At 44.4% G+C, this 18,732-nt stretch overlaps 2 protein-coding genes across 4 annotated transcripts in view; one reads left to right on the top strand and one right to left on the bottom strand.

Annotated features, from left to right (window-relative positions):
• Window positions 1-3,191, top strand: part of NDUFAF2 (NADH:ubiquinone oxidoreductase complex assembly factor 2) — a 50,842-nt gene extending 47,651 nt beyond the window's left edge. For both annotated transcript variants that reach the window (XM_070938861.1, XM_070938860.1), the window contains one exon: window positions 2,668-3,191. In XM_070938861.1, coding sequence (XP_070794962.1) covers window positions 2,668-2,904 — 237 coding nt within the window. In that variant the 3' untranslated portion in view covers window positions 2,905-3,191. The remainder of the gene's footprint in view (window positions 1-2,667) is intronic.
• A 1,634-nt stretch (window positions 3,192-4,825) lies between these two features.
• Window positions 4,826-17,243, bottom strand: SMIM15 (small integral membrane protein 15). Of its 2 annotated transcripts, none has more exons than XM_070938862.1 (3): window positions 17,165-17,243; window positions 13,548-13,610; window positions 4,826-5,241 (listed from the first exon to the last, which is right to left on the bottom strand). In XM_070938862.1, exon 3 carries the CDS (start codon window positions 5,211-5,213, stop codon window positions 4,986-4,988), a length of 228 nt encoding a protein of 75 aa, XP_070794963.1. In that variant the 5' UTR covers window positions 5,214-5,241; window positions 13,548-13,610; window positions 17,165-17,243; the 3' UTR covers window positions 4,826-4,985. The 2 variants fall into 2 exon arrangements, with proteins under 2 accessions (XP_070794963.1, XP_070794964.1); XM_070938863.1 differs by lacking the exon at window positions 17,165-17,243 and adding an exon at window positions 16,619-16,637.
• Window positions 17,244-18,732: the final 1,489 nt, after the last annotated feature.

The following is an 18,732-nucleotide window of genomic DNA, read 5'->3' as shown; positions in this document are numbered from 1 at the left end:
GCTCTGTATCTCAGAACCAGTAAATTAGTAAAGGTAAAGGTTCCCTCGCACATATGTGCTAGTTGTTCCCAACTCTAGGAGGCGGTGCTCATCTCCGTTTCAAAGCCGAAGAGCCAGCACTGTCCGAAGACGTCTCCGTGGTCATGTGGCCGGCATGACTAAATGCCAAAGGCGTACAGAACGTTGTTACCTTCCCACCAAAGGTGGTCCCTATTTTTCTACTTGCATTTTTACGTGCTTTTGAACTGGTAGGTTGACAGAAGCTGGGACAAGTAACGGGAGCTCACCCCGTTATGCAGCACTAGGGATTCGAACCGCTGAACTGCCGACCTTTCGATCGACAAGCTCAGCGTCTTAGCCACTGAGCCTCTGCGTCCCCAGTAAATTAGATAAGATTTTTTGCTAGGGGAATAGCAGCCATTACAAGCTAATTTTCCCAATAATCCACCTTGCAGCATTTTTGCCCTTCCCGTGAAAAGGAATAGGAAATAATTATATAAGCTGTACAGATGAAATGCAATAGAATCTCATGCTATGCTGTTGTGCTGCTCCTCTGTAATATCTGGTCAATGTCTTCTTTCCCCTGGAGGCCAAATGTTAGGGGGGAGGAGCCTTCGTTAAATTTATATGTACTCCTTGTGGGTCTGACCTTTGAATGCCAGAAAAATTAGAAAGTTAATTGAAGTCAGTTGAATTGTTTTCAGCTAGCATTAGAGACTCAGTAGGTTTATTACATTGTGATTATAGAGATTCATTATTGTCCAATCTCAGTTTCATTTTGATATGGGAATTTGGTTTCCTTTTCAGCTTGTGTTTTGCAAATAGTCCTTTGATTATACATGGATAATGAATTATATCTTGTTGCAAGTCTTTGTAAAATTATTTGACACATTTGCTCTGTGTTTTTTCCATTATTTTTTTTTAAAGAAATACATGGTTATAAATTTAAATGATGGGCAGACAATATTTTAAGTCCTTGTTTTGAAAAAGTATTGCAGCATTTTGATACATTATTTATACTGCCACATAGATTCTGCATAGTCCATATATTTGAATAATCTAACTTGAAGACACGGGATATAGGATATCTTGCTGATTTTGTTAAGGGCCTAGATGGGGACCTACTTAGGAATCCTTAGGTTACCTTGAATGTACCTTGAATGCGCTCGTGAAAGAATAGTGACCAAGAAAAAGTAATGTGCTGCGTGCTTCTAAGAGAAATTATGGTGATTGACAGCCTCTAGCATGCAGAGTTTGATAATCTTGGACACACATCTAAAACAAAAAGCAAAGGAATCTAAGTTAGCCGTAGCAAAATTCTGACAACTGTATTAGGACAAAGTATTTTATTAAGCCAATTCAGGAATACAAATGAGTGTACTTTTGAGTTCTCAAGAAGGGTGGATGAAGTTCACAACAAAAAAGCTGGGGGAAGAGATGTTTAAGTCTACATTCAAAATCATATGAGGTAACTCATCATTCTGAAGCATGCATTTTTGAACAAGGTATAGTAGGCTGCTTCTCACATGGTGCTAGCAATAAACCATGACTTACAGCCAGTGATTGGGTCTGTATGCTGTGCTAACCTAAAAATAAACATGCTATAACTTAGTATAATTTGTGAATCCAGCCATAGATTTAGATGGAAAGGTGCCCAAATTGAAATCAAGCTCGAGCATGGGTTGAGATATTTTCCAAGCCGTAGTTAAGACAACTGGGACTGTTGGGCTGATGAAACAAGCAAATTTTAAACATTTCTGACAAATAGAAAATGTAGTTACTTCAAACTAATCTTCATAATTAAACAAGTTCATTCATGGTTTCACTGAAATGTTTAAAATCCTCTGAATCACTATGTTTATTGGCGATTAGAAACTCTATGGACTTTTTGTCTAAAAGAGGATAAATGAAATTGTGATTTATGGTTTTGATTATTAGCTAGGATAGATCATGAAAGGAAAGTTACGATACAACTTTCGAGAGAGAGGTCAGTTTAAAATCATAGTTGCTGCTGTAGAGAAAATCAGAAGCCACTTCCTTGTATCACTTTTTCTATTTTTGTGCTATGTTTTCTTTTTGCATCTTTAGTTTTTTCTTTATTCTTTTGACCCTATAGTATTTTAGTTTGTAGTACTCCCATCCTGGTGTTTAAAATTTTCATTAAAAATTTATGTATATAGTTTATTCTTAATTGGTATTTACTGATAGAAGGGTTTTGATCCACGATTAGCTCATCAATGGAATGGGAATGGGTATGAAATTTTGGGGCAAGTCTGCCACGCCCTTCTAGAGTAGGGGTCTCCAACCTTGGCAACTTTATGACTTGTGAACTTCAACTCCCAGAATTCCGCAGCCATCATGCGCTGAGGCATAAAGTTGCCAAGGTTGGAGACCCCTGTTTTAGAGGGATCTCCAGCAATTCAAGGTAGGAGCATGCCCGGAAAAGTGAAAATTAGCATCCTATACTCCAATGAGTTGAATCTGGATGAAGTCGTCTATGCTGGGGGCTGCCTTCCCTGGCCTCTTCAAATGCTACTTGCTGAATGAGGCAAGCTCTTCTATTGTGAAAAGTGAAAGCAACACAACCTACCCACTCAAGCAAAGTGCATCTCCTTAGCATTCATTGTTTCTTTCAGTCAGTTCAATGCGTTACTTTTTTTTTTCCAGGAATGTATCCAGAATATGAACTACAAAAAAGAAATGAAAGCTAAAGTTGAAGATTTGGGTGAAAAAACCAAACTCCTTCAGGACAAAGAGGGTCTTGAGGTAGGACCACTTCAAACACAGATTACAGGACATGCATCTGCTTCCAGCTACGGAAAGCCCGAACGCTCAGAAGACCCTGTTAGTACAGCAAATACATTTCAGCCTGGAGCCTGGATGCCTCCTGACCATAAAAAATAAAAGCCAAGCCTCTCTACCCCCCCCACCCCCACCCTATGCAAAGCATCAGGAAAGAGGCACCATTTGGTTAATGAGCAACATGAATGAAGATACTTTTTTAAAATTCCAGGTTATACTTAAAAGCTTAGCAGCATTTTCAAAATGCTTAGATTCTGCTGTTTCTTGTGGAAATGTTTAATTGCTTTTTATAAAATGTCCCATCTCTAATTCTTTTGCCTCTTAAATCATTTGACAATGTTTTCAGTGAAGTTATGCTTCAATAAAATTTAATGCTGCTGTAATCATTACAGATGGTGTCCTACATGACTGTATATATTCTAGCTGTTAATTAATGTTAAAGAGAGTGTATGGCATATCCAATGTATGCAGATATTTTCTTTAAACCTGTCAAACTATTATAACTTCTCATATTCCAAACTGCTTAATGAAATTTAGTCATATCAGTTCGCAGCTTCTCCTAATATATTACAAAATGATTTGTTTATGGAAGTGGACCCAAAATGTTGCTTATGAAAAGCTATATTTATTTACTATTTTTGTCTAATAAGATTTTGACAAGGCTCTAAATGTCGCTAAACACAATAATTAATTATTTAGGACGGGGCACATTACAGTTAAAAATTTCCCATTGTAAATAAATGTCAGGACTTGTGCAAGTTAACAAAGCTAATTTAAACATTGTTTATTTAAAGTAGACATTTAATGTTTCATAGCTTAACAAATCAGTAACAATGTGCAATCATGAGCATATTTAAATGTCCTATACATTTTGTTTAAAATGCATATTTGTACTTGGCGTCCTTTGCATCAGGAGATGCAGTCACTACTAGATGAATTATTAGCTTTCTATCTTACTACAGTGTTTTCCCGAAAATAAGACCGTCTTATATTTTTTTGAATCCTGAAATAAGTGCTTGGCCTTATTGCCATGCGCGCAAAAGCCCAATTGGGCTTATTATCAGAGGTGGTCTTATTTTGGGGGAAACAGGGTACATAATCCCTAACTTTATTTTTAGATCAGTAAACCAATGTTGGTTTAGTAGTCATAATTTCACCAAACCAATGTTATAGGTAAGATACCTCTTTTATGTTATAAGTTAACTAGATGTAAATAGGCTTCAAAATGTTACAAGATTTTCAAAGATGATCCTAAGAAGCCTTGATTTTTGAAGAGTTGAAACAGGAAGGCTTGACTAGAAATATATAAAAGGAATTTCAGGGCGCCTCTATAGCAACTTTGTGACAGCAGCCAAAGAGGCTTGCTACAGGGAGAATGATGCTTGTCATTTGGCCTGAACTGGCCAAGATTCCTAAAATTTGCCTTCAGTCTGCTTTAGCTGAACTAATAAACATGTGAGACCATTTGTAACCATTGATTCTGGTTGTTACCAAACTTAGTGGTTGTCTACATTCAGCTGGAAATATTCACTACTGCTTTGTGCTCAGAGTGTTGCCACCAAGAATATACTGCAACACAAATAAGAAACTATTATCCAACAGCTATGGCTTATCCACAGACTATTCCAGTAATCATATTTTATGTTCTTTTTTCCCCAAGCACATTGTAGATAAGGTTGCTATCATTTACATTTAACAAGGAGAATCTCTCGAATGATAATTTAAGCTATCATGGATTGTATAATTGAGACAATCTGGTTCTTACAAACCATTATGCCGGGGAAATAGTGAAAATACTGGTTTTCAGTATGAAATTGGGATTCTTCACAATGTAGGGAAATTTTACAATACAACAAAATAATATGCAAATTATTAAACAATTATTTTCCATGGTATAAAATCATAAGACAGATTGTAATGAAAATAATAATTCATATCTATATAATTATTACACATGTATTATAAACTTACATTTTGCGTATATCCCAGGTTAGAAAAAAAATCAGAGTTCTTAAAAAAGCAATTAAAGTTCATGACTACAGAAGTTTAATAGCACAAATTAAGGATACATTATTCCAGGAAAAAATCTGTCATGTCTCATTTCTGTAAGGATACAACAAAAAAAGGTACACATACAGTAACAGTGCATTGCCAGAAAAATTTGGCCCAGTGAAACTGAAGTCTTAGTCCTTCTTTGTTCGTTTAGCTTTTGTAATGTTTTCTTGGCGTTTTTGTTTCTTTTTTTGTTCCCGTTCCTTAGCTTCAATCATTTTTGCCAGTTTCCACGACAGCACCGCACTTGCCAAGAATAGAGGTGTCAGAGCAAGGATCACTGTTGTAAGGAATCCATATGGATCTTTTGCAGCCCATTCCACAACATACTCAGCCCAAGATTTGATATTTTCAAACATCCTTCTTGCTACCTAATAGGGGAAAATCCTAAAAAAAAAGTGATACTATTATTTCACAGAAAATTAAACAGACACCTACTGAATAATGCAGAAAGAAAATCAGAATAACAGCATTGAAAGGGGCCTTGGAGAGGTCTTCTAGTCCAACCCTCTGCTCGGGCAGGAAGCCCTATACCATTTCAGACAAATGGCTGTCCAATCTCTTCTTAAAATCCTCCAGTGTTGGAGCACCCACAATCTCTGGAGGCAAGTCATTCCACTGATTAATTGTTCTGTCAGGAAATTTCTCCTTAGTTCTAGGCTGGTCTTTTCCTTGATTAGTTTCCATTTATTGCTTCTTATTCTGCCTCAGGTGCTTTGGAGAATAGGTTGACTTACTCTTCTCTGTGGTAACCCCTTAGATACAGGAACACTGCTGTCATGTCACCTTTAGTTCTTTGTTTCATTCAAGACAAGGTATACCCCTACTTTAGTATGTGAAATATAAATTTAATACATCTTTAATTTTATGTTTAGACTACAAAGGCATTCCTGAACCACTGCAGGAATATGTTGTGAATTGATACATCATGTTGTACCCAGGTAGGAAAATAATACACCAGTGGGAATCCAAAGCTTCCATGATATGTTTCCAAATCAGTTTCTAATCTTTGCTAACCCTGGCTTGATTTCACTGGGACAGAATACCCTCATTTGGAGGAGGAAACAGGTGTAAGAAATTATTCCCTTCCCTCCATTTTGCAGGTCTGCCCCAGTAGATCTTTGGCCTTGTCAGTAGTTCTAATGTCACAGCACTCCAAAATGTTAGGCAGGATTGCTGTATCTCTTGAGAAGATGTCGCAAATCAATAGATTCAGCTTGTATGGAGCCTTGAAGGAGCACTTTGTTTCAGTTGAGGCTTCAAAGCATCACATCAGTGGGATTCGGGATTCTACCTATAGGCATCTCTGTGCAAAAGGTTTCCACTAAAGCAAAATGACTAGGCAAAATGTTGACTGGTCACTTCGTTCCAGCAATTGTGTTTTGAGTCAAGGCAGCTCTGCAAAGCAGCACCACATTGTACTATATTAAACAACACAGATTCCAATTGGTGAGGAAAAACTACTTCAATACAAACATTAACAAAAACTTCATATTGCAATAAAAGAACAGAATCTTCTACAAAACAAAGACTGTTACAATATAGATATAACCAAAACCCCCACCAGTTTTTAAGAACCCTTTGATGGCCAAAAATCAACCATTTTTAAAATGGTCTTTAAGAGGTTGGAACCACATCATAAATGGGGATTGGGATGATTTCAGACATTTCACCACCATTTTCTCTTCATCGTAGAAAGATAGACATTGCTAAATCAGGTACCTCTTCAACTAGCATGACTATTACCACTATTTTCAAATCCTTTTAGTTGTAAAAGAAGAGACAGAGCCGGGGGCAGAATTAAGAGTGATCAGTCTGGACTCATTCCTTGCCATAAGTGATCTAAGTCCCCGTCCTCCCCCAAATTCCATCAACTCTTATCTAGCACCAATTTTGTATTGACTGTTAGTTGATTAGATTCTTATGCATAGACTTGAGCAATAAATCTTCTAAACTGCAACTTAATGTATGGTCCTGATCTTTTGTGCCTGACACTACTAGGATAAAAAGAACCCACTGTCAGGGTCCTGACCAATGCCCTAATTAAATCATGAGCCTTGAGCCAAGCTTCAAAAAAAAATCCAGTTAATTATTAGGAGTTTCATGTCGGCACATTTCAAGTGAAGCCAACTCTGACCTTACTTAATTCACGCCCTGGCTCTGACTCTGTTCTCCCCCCTCCTCAAGGTGTGTCATCAGTCACATTCCCTCCCTCCAGCCACTGTGGGATTCCCTGGAGATGGCCTTGACATAGAGATGGCTGGAATGTGCTATTGTTTTGACTGAAGTGCAATTCTCCATTGAGAGTGGAGACAGCAGCCAGTGTGGGTACTACTCATCCAATCAGATTGAAGGACTGAGTCAGCCAAGAACTTTAAGTCCCGCCCTTGTTGCCGGGCAGACCCAGCTTTGGCTCAGTCCTTCAGTTGGACTGGCGTATGGGTATCTAGCTCTGACTGTTTTCTTCAAACTATCTGTCCTTTTTGGAATTATTGGCGTTTTTTGACTCTGGACTGTTTCTGACATTTCTTCTGCTTCTCCCTATGGACTTGGTTGCCTTTGGACTTTGTGAGTTTTTTTCCCGTGTTTTCCCTTAAGGGCTGTTAATCCCCTTCTGTGAGGACGTTTTGAGTTGTCCTTTTGGGGACCCCTGGGGGGCTTCCTGGGAGTCCCTGTCAGGCTTGGCAGCCCCATTTCCTTGCTGATCGTTTCCCCCAGGGTTTCCTATTGTCTTCTCGGCCGTTTTTTTTCGCGCCGTTTCTGTGGCGGCGGCCATTTTGTAGCCCTCCGCTCCAATACGCAGCTTTTGATCTCTTAAAGAACATTTCTGCCTGCTGCTTTGGACTTTGAACCGCTCCTTACCCCTCTCTGGAAGCTGGATTTGCTGCCTTCGTGGTCCCTGGTGGCTACTCTTCTGCGCATGCCCCACGCTGCTGCAAGCGCGATTTCAAGCCGCTCCGACTACCAGCTGAGCTAATTAGTGGAGATTTCTTCTTTTCCGCTGTTCCTCCGCAGCGCTGACAGCCGACCAACAGCTGAGCCGAGTTTGCAGGCTCCCTCTGTTTGCACGCTTCCCTGCTGCAGCTCCTGGAAGGCTTCCTGTCTGTTGGGCAATTAAGTTTGTGAGAGTGGAGCTTCGCGCCCCCCCCCATCCCAGCGACAGTGACTGAGCTGCTGTTTCTTTCTGAAAGCTGTGGGCAACTTTAAGGGGCAACTGCCTGGACTGCACTTGACTGGGCTGGCTGTGCGGGTGTTCGTGGAGCTTCGCGCCCCCTCCGTTGGTTGTTGGACTTGTTTTATCCCCGCTGTCCTTGCCAGCCTCCATTGCTGACTTCCTCTTGCAGCGACCATTTTGTGGAGTGGCTGCGCTCCCCTGCCGTTCGCCCTCTGGATCGTGTGCTCAGGGCTTGAAATTAGTGGAGTTGCCGCGCTCCCCACCTGGTCCTCATCTTGCGACTGCTGCTTTTGTTTTGGGATCTGTCATTATGCCGAAGTCATTGACCAAATCCAAACATGGGCGTAAGCACACCTCTGCTCCTCAGAGGCAGTCAGAAGATGGATCTGCCTCGTTCCAAGATCCTGCGCAGTCACTTGTTGCCCCGTCTTCTCACGCCCATCACAAGAGCAGGAAGCATAGCAGCGCGCTGGATAAAGTGGAAAAGCGGAGGGACAGAGTCCTCACTCAACTTTGTGCCAAAGCGAGCTCTGACCTTCAGGCTTCAACGGCTTCTGCTCCGCTGCAGAGTTCTCGACCGGCTACTCCGGACCAGTTGTCTCTCAGGGACTGCCCGGTCACTATCTCCACTTCAAATTTGTGGGGCCCTGTTCCTGCGGACCTTGTCGCTGCGCCGGCCCCGGATGAGGATGTTCCTGATATTCCACCTCCTCTAGACTCCTCTGAGGTTCCCTTGGCTCCAGTCCTGCCTCAGGAGTCGGTGAGTTGTCCTCTTCCTTCCGACCAACTGCAAAAGATGATTGAGGCTGCAGTCCAAAAGACTTTGGCAGCGGGTCTTCGTCCCTCCAGCGTTGCTGGCTCTGTTCGGTCGGCCTCACCGGAGCAGTCTCGTTCTTCTGGTCATGCACCTTCTAGAGCGCCTCACTCTCCTTCTTGCTCCCAAGCTAGTCAACTCTCCTCCCTGTCGGATGTGGACAATAGTGACTCTGGGTTGTCGGATGACGAGAACCTTCCACCTGATCAGCCGGCGACTACTGCCCTTTTTCCGCAGGCCTTGTTTAGGTCTCTTCTGTTCAAGGCCGTCAATACGGCTCAACTTTCCTCCCCTGCTTCGCAACCTTCTGTTTCTGTGCCATCCGGGACTTTAGACCCGATGTTCGCTGAGCCGGCCAAACCGATTACAACCATCCCCACGCCTCCCCTTTTCCTGGATGTCGTGAAACAACAGTGGGCTTCGCCGGGATCGGCCCCTATCCCTTCTTCGTCTGACCGTACGAATTTCCATGTCGCATCTGAACTGGACTCTCTTCTGCAGCTTCCATCAATAGATGCTCCCATCGCCGCTCTTCTGTCTTCTGCCACTGTTCCGGGCGATCCTACTGAGAACTTACGACCCGATGAACGCCGTGCGGATATGGTCCTCCAAAGGGCGCATCTAGGGGCGGCCTGGGCCATTAAGGCGGCCTCTACAGCGTCCTTTTTTAACCGCTCCACTTTGTTGTGGCTCCGCCAGTTACAAGACAAATTGTCACCGAAGGATGCTCATATTAAGCATGACCTCAATAAGATTGTAGCTGCGGTTCAGTTTTCAGCGGACTCGACACTCAGTGCTGCCCGTTTTGCTGCCAAATCGCTGGCCTCTGCTGTGACAGCTCGCCGTTTGACCTGGCTCCGACATTGGCAGGCGGACGCCAGGCATAAGTGGAAGCTCGCCTCGGTCCCGTTTGGGGGGTCCCGTTTGTTTGGGGAAGCTTTAGATCCCTTTTTGACCGAAACCAGGGACAAACGGAAAGTTTTGGCGGCGGCTTTCCGACGGGGGGATTCTCGCTTCTCTCCATATCCCCCTCGACCCCACCTTCGAGGTAATGATGTTGGTGGTCCCTCTTCCTCCTCCTTCCCCTCGCCCCGGCCGTATACAAATTTTGGCAGGCATCGGGGCTCACAAGATAGGGGATTCCGGGGCAGATCATTCGGGTCTAAACGGCCCTTTCGAGGGGGAGGAGGTCGTTTCATCCGTCGCCGGCGCTAATTACACTGCTGATCCTCCCATTGGTGGCAGATTGGCCATCTTCGTGGCCGCCTGGGAACGGTCCACCTCTGATCAGTGGGTCCTCGCCACTCTTCGCTCTGGTCTAGCTATCGAATTTGTCTCCACCCCCCCTGACTCCTTTGTCTGTTGCACGATTTCTCGTAATTCGGAGAGAAAGTCCCTTATGGACGCAGCAATTCAGCATCTCCTGACCATTAGAGCTATTCAACTCGTCCCTATGGGCCAGGAGCGTCAGGGTTTCTATTCCCGGGTTTTCCTGGTTCCCAAATCTTCGGGGGGGTGGCGCCCCATTTTGGACCTGAAACGCTTAAATAGGTACGTGGTGTACCGGAAATTTAAAATGCAGTCATTACAAACTATTCTAGCCGGTGTTCGGAGGGGCGATCTCCTCTCTTCCATAGATCTTACGGAGGCTTATTTACACATACCTATCCTTCCTTCCCATAGGCGTTTTTTGCGTTTTTGTTACGGGGGGGTCCATTATCAGTATAGGGCGTTGCCCTTTGGTCTCGCCTCGGCCCCCCGTACTTTTACGAAGGTGCTGGCTGTTTTAGCGGCATCTCTTCGTGTCCGTTCTGTTAGACTTTTATGCTACCTCGATGATATTCTCCTGTTGTCCCCTTCTGTTGTTCAGGCAGTGTCGGATGTTCGCCTCACGGTAGAGACTTTGGCAGCCCATGGTTTCTCCATTAATTTAGATAAGAGTCACCTCTCCCCTTCCACCAGTTTGGTCCATTTGGGGGCCCTTATCGACACTGCTCGGGGTAGGGTGTTTTTGTCCCCCGATAGACAGGCGGGTATCCGTCAGTTAATTTCCAAGGTGGAATCTTGTAGGGCCGTTTCCCCTCTTGTCCTCTCCCAGTTGTTAGGGAAAATGATTTCTGCCATCTCCATAGTTCCCTGGGCACAGCTGCACGCACGGGAACTTCAATGGTTTCTCTTGCCGTTGCAGAAGGCGGGCAGAGGCACTTCATCCAGGCCGGTTCCGGTCCCTCCTGCTGTTCGTCGGTCCCTGCGGTGGTGGCGTTCCCTGGCCCTAGCTGCAGGGTCATTTTTCCTGGAGCCTCAGAGGGTGGTAGTGACCACAGATGCCAGACTCCTCGGTTGGGGGGCCGTTTGCCAAGGTCAGTTGGCTCAGGGCACTTGGAGCCCGGCAGAGTCCCGTCGCCCGATCAACTGGCTAGAACTACAGGCGATCTTCTTAGCTCTCAGGGCCTTCCGAAACCTGATCTCCAACTCCCACGTCCTCGTCCTGACGGACAATGTTGCAGCGAAAGCGCACCTGAACAAGCTGGGGGGGACCAGGTCGAGGTCGCTTCTACTGTTGGCCCTGCGACTGGGATTCTGGGCAGAGCGGCACCTTTGCTCTCTCCGGGCAGAGCATATTTCCGGAGTGGACAACGCCCAAGCGGACTGGCTGAGTCGTCGTCGAGTGGACAACGCGGAGTGGCGTCTCCATCCCCGGATCTTCCAGGAGCTGTCTCGACGGTTCGGCATGCCGATTATCGACCTCTTTGCAACGCACACGAATGCTCAGCTGCCTCGGTTCTTCGCCCGATTCCCAGATCCTCAGGCAGCAGGCGTCAACGCTCTTCGAATTCCATGGCCGGCAGGTCTTCTCTACGCTTTTCCCCCGACCTCCCTCCTGCCCAGAGTGGTTCGCAAGATCTTGTACGAGCGGGCGGAAGTGGTCCTTGTAGCGCCTCATTGGCCCCGGAGACCCTGGTATGCGGACCTTGTGTCCCTCTCGGTGGCCCCATCGTGGCGCATTCCCCTCGAGGACGACGTGCTGTCTCAGGGCGCTCTGTTGCACCCGGACCTGGCCTGGCTCAACCTGACCGTTTGGCGGTTGAGCGGAGCACTTTGACAGCAGTGCATATCCCGCCGGACGTTATTCAGACATTGCAGGCCTCGCGCCGCCCTTCTACAGATCGGATTTATTCTGCCACTTGGCGTGCCTTCTGTTCCTGGTGTTCAGAGTCTGGCGTTTCTGCTCTTCAGCCATCCATTGTGGACATTTTATGCTTTCTGCAGCAGGGTCTGGCTCAAGGCCTCTCTTCCAATACGTTACGCAGGCATGTGGCCGCGCTGTCTTCGGTCCTGGTCTGCGGATCTCTGCCATCATTGTCGCATCATCGCCTAATCCGGCGTTTTCTTCGAGGAGCTACGAATTTGTGTCCTCCTGTATTACACAGATACCCGACCTGGGATCTCCCTTTAGTATTGGAGTCACTTACGGGACCTCCGTACGAACCTTTGCGGACTACTAGCCTCCGTCTACTCACCTGCAAGGTGGCTTTTCTTGTGGCGATAACGTCGGCCCGTCGTATATCGGAGATAGCAGCATTGTCTATCCGTTCTGACCTTTGTGTCTTTCATTTGGACCGTGTAATACTCCGCTTGGACCCTACCTTCGTCCCAAAAATCAATTCAGTTTTCCACCGATCGCAGGAAATCATTCTGCTTAATTTCTGCCTGCATCCTTCTCATCCCCGGGAGCGCAGATGGCATTCGCTCGACGTACGGCGGGCTTTGCGGATCTACATTAGGAGGACATCTGTTTTCCGTCGTTCGGAGTCGCTGTTTGTCTCATTTCTGCCCGTTTCCCAAGGGTGCAAGGTCTCCTCATCTGTTGTCGGTCGTTGGATTCGGCATACCATCGCCTCGGCCTACGACCTTCGTTCCCTTCCGCATCCAGCTCGAGTGACCGCTCATTCCACCCGCAGCGCTGCTACGACTGCTGCATGGGCGACCCAGGCGCCTTTGTTGGAGATCTGCAGGGCGGCCACGTGGACTTCGCCGGTTCCCTTCATACGTCATTATCGATTGGATCAATTTGCATCGGCGGAGGCGGCGTTCGGACGCCGGGTGCTTCAGCGTGTCGTTGCCGGGGAGACGGTTGTTGCTGACCAGCCGGTTCCCACCCTAAACTCGGGACAGTGAACTGGGGTATGTCCCACACTGGCTGCTGTCTCCACTCTCAATGGAGAAGGGGCGTTGGTCCTACCTGATACGCTCCTTCTCGTTGAGTGGAGACAGCAGCCAGACCCTCCCTTACTCCGGCTGTGTTTTTTTCTGTCTGTCTTCCTCTTCTCTTTCTTTACCTGGTGGCAGATATTGCCTTCTGTGCCCACACGCCGAGTCAGTCTTACGAGTCTTCGCCAAAGCTGGGTCTGCCCGGCAACAAGGGCGGGACTTAAAGTTCTTGGCTGACTCAGTCCTTCAATCTGATTGGATGAGTAGTACCCACACTGGCTGCTGTCTCCACTCAACGAGAAGGAGCGTATCAGGTAGGACCAACGCCCCTTCCCTCACTGCAGCTGTGAGCTCGGTTCCCCATCCCCCTGCCTATGGCAACTCGAGAGCAGGTCAGGAATGCTTCGCGAGTTGACACCCTGTATATTATAATTTTAATCATTAGAAATATATTTAGAATTCTTCCAGAAATTAAAAGATGTCACAACTTACCCAAGAGGTCAAGCAACTCCAGTGCAGCAACACAACAACTCTGGTTATCGTTGTCATAAAAAACTACAAGAAAAAACATTGAGACATTTAAAGCAGCTTTTGATTGTAGAAGTTGTACCGTAATAAAAACAGTTCAGATTGTGGTATTAAATAATACTGCATACTGTACAGGTAGTACAGTTGTACTCAATTGTATAACTACAATTGAGCCCAAAATTTCTGTTGCCGAGCGAGAGAGTTGTTAAGTGAGTTTTGCCCCATTTTACAATTTCTTGCCACAGTTGTTAAGCATCTGAATTTTGATCATATGACCACGGAGATGCTACAACAATCATAAGTATGAAAAATGGTCAGTTATTTTTTTCAGTGCCGTTGTAACTTTGAATGGTCACTAAATGAACTGTTGTAAGTCAACGTATCAAAAGTTCAGTTGCTAATATATCAACATATCAAAGGTTCAGTTGCTAAGTTTCTGATAAATTCTAAAATATTTTAAGTACTACTTAAAAATGTGGAACTGATTAATATAGTAATTTGCTAAACTTTTCACAAAAATGACAACTTCCATCAGTGTTCGATCTATTAAACTTAAAGAAATTAAAAAAGAAAAAATAGATTCAGTGAAACAGGAAAATAAACGTTTTCCCTTCAGGCAAATTTGCATATTTTCTTAGTAAAATGATAATTTAACACAAAAGGACTATAGCAACTTGTTTTCTTTATCCTTTTTTGAGGAAAACATTTAAAAGCAATTCTAAATAGATTTTTGCGTAAGCAAGTCTGCATTAAGGCAGTGAATTGAATCAAATGTTAAGACTTGTTTACGGTACATCAAGCTGCATGCAAAATGATTTTTGAAATTTTCATTTCTATCTCAATCATGTTTCCATTTTAATAACAATACAGCTTCTATATCATTTATATATCTGGTACGTCTTCATGTGAAATGGCCTTTGACATACATCTATGCTGAAAACTATGAGATGATAAGCAAACTCAATAATTTCCATTTGTTAAAGATGGCAATTGCCTACTATTAAAATGTTCTCCTCTCATGCACTTTGTATTAAAGCTTATAAACAAGCTATTTTTTTAATTCTAAACCTAGTATCTGTTCTCATATTTGAGAGAAAAAAATACCTGCTACCTCTTTATTTCTGTTCAGACTCATAAAAGTAGCAATAATCATTAATATCAAAATTCTCAGATCCATGCTCAAATTCTATTGAATCTATTTTCCAGAGCTAATAGGAGTAGCCACTAAAAATACCCTATTTTGCAGTCATCACTGTTTCTCTACAAATTGTAGTTACTCCTATTGCTCTACTAGAAGCAGGCCAGGGGGCAGACAGGGTACGGAAATTAGTCTGAGGCCACTTAAGTAAGTGATCACAATTACTGAAAAGTGGTGGCATATTTTCCTGTCATTCAAGATGGTAAATCCTTAGTCTGTAGCTCAATCTTGAAAATTTACCAGAGTTTAAAAAGAACCCATGAATCTTCCAAAAATTCAACCTTCCCAACCTACATTGTATCAGTCATTGGGCCCACTGTAATCTCTGTCCATCCAAAAATTGTGTGTGTGGACTTGGGTAATCAAGTATAATAGTTTATAATCCATTGTAGAGTTAATATGTTTACAACTACTGACTACATTCTAAAGAATAATGAGGCTATAACTGCCCAAACAAACTAAAGAGCATCATTTAAATGAGCAAAAACTCAAATGGAAATGCCTGGCACTAGAATATCACTCCCAAAGGAACAATCAGGATTGAGATTTACACATTCATTCTAATAAATGGTATAGGGTCTCCTGCTTGAGCAGGGGGTCGGACTAGAAGACCTCCAAGGTCCCTCCCAATTCTGTTATTCTGTTCTGTTAAATGGCCTGCATTTCTATATGTGGATTCCTGCTCTTTGAACTCTGACAGAATTCTCTCACTGATGTTTTCCAGATGAGGAGAGATGATGATGATGATCATGAGGTTATATTTTTACACTGCTCTATCTGTATTCTATATATCTCAAGAGCCTGTTTGGTGTAATGGTTAAAGCATCAATCTAGAAACCAGGAGAGTTGTTGAGTTCTATTCCTGCCTTAGGTACAACCGTCTATGGAGATTCTCAGTCATCCAGGTCATGGTTGTCCCGAAGGTGCTTTTTCAAGAGGCAACTGGACTTTCGTCATCTTTGTCATCAAAGAAAAACCAGAAAATCCAGTTGCCTCTTGAAAAAGCACTTTTGGGACTTAGGTACAAACCCAACTGTGTTGGGCTAGTGATCTCAGTTCTAGGAAGGAGGCAGTAAAGAAAACAGCAGACTAGTGCAGGCAATCTCCAAGAATCAAGAGAAACTTGAAGGCAACCCTTTCCCAAAGGGGCTGCAAATCAATACTGTATACACTTCAACAGTCCCATGGATTGCAGTGGGAATTATTTCTAATAAACATCCATAGTGCTAGGTTGGAGTCTTAAAAGTTGCCAAGATCTTTAAAAGTTGCCAAGATTGAACAACGCTGCCTCAGTCTCCCTGCATCTAGTGCCTACTGAGCAACATGAACAACCGTCATTTCCTGTTTTCTTTTCATTCTGAAATCGGGTCTTTTGGGCCAGGGGTCTCCAACCTTGGCAACTTTAAGACTTGTGGACTTCAACTCCCAGAGTTCCTCAGCCAGCAAAGCTGATCCGAGAGTGGTTCAGGCCAGACTGGGTCTCCAACCTTGGCAACTTTAAGAACTCTGAGAGTTGAAGTCCACAAGTCTTAAAGTTGCCAACCCGTTTTGGGCAACGGAAAGGCTGGTTCTTGGGAAGCCCTCTCAGACTCAGCTGACATTCCCGGAGTTTAGAAGGATTTGCAGGCAGCTACGTGAACGCAGCCACGTAGTATCTTCGCCTACTTTTGGGTAAGATATACACTTTCTCTGGAGAGCAGGCAACAGAATTTCATTTTCAACGTGGGTCCGTGTGGTCACAGTAAAAAAAACCAAAACAATAAAAGTTATCTTAAAATGTAAATTTAAGCCCGCGAGTCCTAACCCGAAGCCTCAGAAAGTGAGGCAATTGACAAACCTGAATTTTATTATCCATCCAGGCGAGGAACACACCTTAATACTCTTGTCTTACACACACACACACACACAGAGTTAAGTTGGGCGGGGCTGAGAAAGACTGACCCAAAGAGTAGAGCGGCCCGGGAGTTCCCGGGCGTTTGCCCCACAGGTTTCTGCTCCGTACTGCGCCTGCGTGCGGAGGGCTTCACCTGTTGAATGTCTGCAGAGTGGGATGCGCGACCACAAAACATAGGCAACCTTAACCAAGGCGCACGAGAAGGTCGCCTGAGACTCTTTTAATAAGCCCAGCGGCCGGCCCTCCCTCCTCACTCCCCTCCCCCTCGGACGGTAAGCCGAGGAAAGGCTCCAGTTCGCGCAGGCGAGGAGAGAGCAAGGATGGGACGCGGGTGCGCCACCCCCCCCCCCCGGCTCGGCCCGACGTAGCGCGCGCGGCCACCTTCCCTCCCTCCCTCCCTCCCTCTCCTGATGCGGGACGCCTGACCCCCACCCCCCTTCGCTTCTTCGCTCCCCCTTCCCCAAGATCTTGGCTCGAGGGTTCGCTCACCCGCCAACCGGAAGGAGGAAGTAAAAGGAAGCCAACTTCCGACTGGAGCCCCCCTTCACCGGTATTCCCGAGTGAACGTAAGAGAGGAATTACGTCATTCCTTTCCGGATAGGAAACCCCGCCTCTCTGCTTTTAAGGGAACGGGGGCTTTCTTGGGACAAGAGGAGAGAAAACACACACACACATACAGAGCAAACCTGGCTGAGGAATTCTGGGAGTTGAAGTCCACAAGTCTTAAAGTTACCAAGGTTGGAGACCCCTGGCCTGAACCAGTCTCGGATCAGGAAAATAAATGTCTGGTTGTTTCTATAAGCATCCCCCCCCCACACACACACTTTTCTTGCATTCGCCCGGCTGGGGGAAAAAAAAAGACAAATTGAACCAAGAAGTGAGCTGCCGTTTTCTACCTCTAATCTTTTCTACCTCTGTAAGCCCAAGCGGCAGTCTCTCCGGAGGGCGCCGAGCCACGAGCGCTGGGTGGAGGGAGGGGGCGTGAACGGGGCGGCGAGCACGTGGGACTATTTAAAGCAGAAGACGCCCTGAAAAGAGCTTGTAGTATTCCTGGCGAAACGGGACAACTCGCCGTGAGTCAATTTTCCACGGCCGACTTGCTGCGGGATAATTTAACAATTCTATTTCATTATTTAAAATTTTTAAAAAAATATCTTAATTTTTGCCATTCGCATTTCATTCTGTCCCTCCTTTTGCATCCTTTCTTTAATGATTCTCTCCCACCATTTCGTGGATATTAGTGTGTATAACTCTTGTCCTGCAGCGAGTTGGCTGTGGGGATATGGTGGGTGATGTCCCACCCAGTATAATGCAACTTTTGGTGGAATGAAATGCAAGGGTAGGGTTTACTTGTGAATAAATCTTGTTCTCTCCATGATCCCAGCAAGACTTCATGGAATTCAGTTCAGCCCAACAAGCCCTCGATCTTCATCCAATCTTTCTCGTTACATTTCTCAAACGTTTTATTTTTAACTCTGCACAATATTGCAAGTAATACTCTGGAATTCTCTTGGGATTTCACTCTAAAACATATGTAAGTGAAAATGCATGCACAAAAGGTTGCCACACAGAGTTATCCTGTGGTAAAATGGGTATGTATGTATGTATGCATGTATAAATGTATAAATGTATGTATGTATGTATACTGCTCAAAAAAATAAAGGGAACACAAGCAGAAGACATCCGAGATCTGAATGAATGAAATAGTCTTATTAAATACTTTGTTCGTTACATACAGTAGTTTATACACTGCTCAAACAACTAAAGGAAACACAAAACTACTGTATGTAACGAACAAAGTATTTAATAAGGCTATTTCATTCATTCAGATCTCGGATGTCTTCTGCTTGTGTTTCCTTTTTTCTTTTTTGAGCAGTGTATAAATAAATAAATTTGTCACCGTCTTTCTAAAGTAGTTGAGCAATCATTTACTTGAGAAACTAAATATTCTGCATCTAATTTAAATAACATGGATAATCCTACTTAGAAAATTCTTCCACCAATTTATTTGCAATTATTTTAATCTCCCTCAGATTCAGAATAGAGAATTTATGGTT

Source organism: Pituophis catenifer, unplaced genomic scaffold (genome assembly GCF_029215685.1).
Source record: "Pituophis catenifer annectens isolate HBS135680 unplaced genomic scaffold, rPitCat1.0.hap2 SCAF_2, whole genome shotgun sequence".
Lineage (NCBI taxonomy): Eukaryota > Metazoa > Chordata > Lepidosauria > Squamata > Colubridae > Pituophis > Pituophis catenifer.
This window is presented reverse-complemented; position numbering and strand designations above follow the sequence as displayed.

Excerpts from the sequence above, each read along its gene's own strand:
- SMIM15 (XM_070938862.1), bottom strand. The coding sequence starts at position 5,213 with ATGTTTGAAAATATCAAATCTTGGGCTGAGTATGTTGTGGAATGGGCT.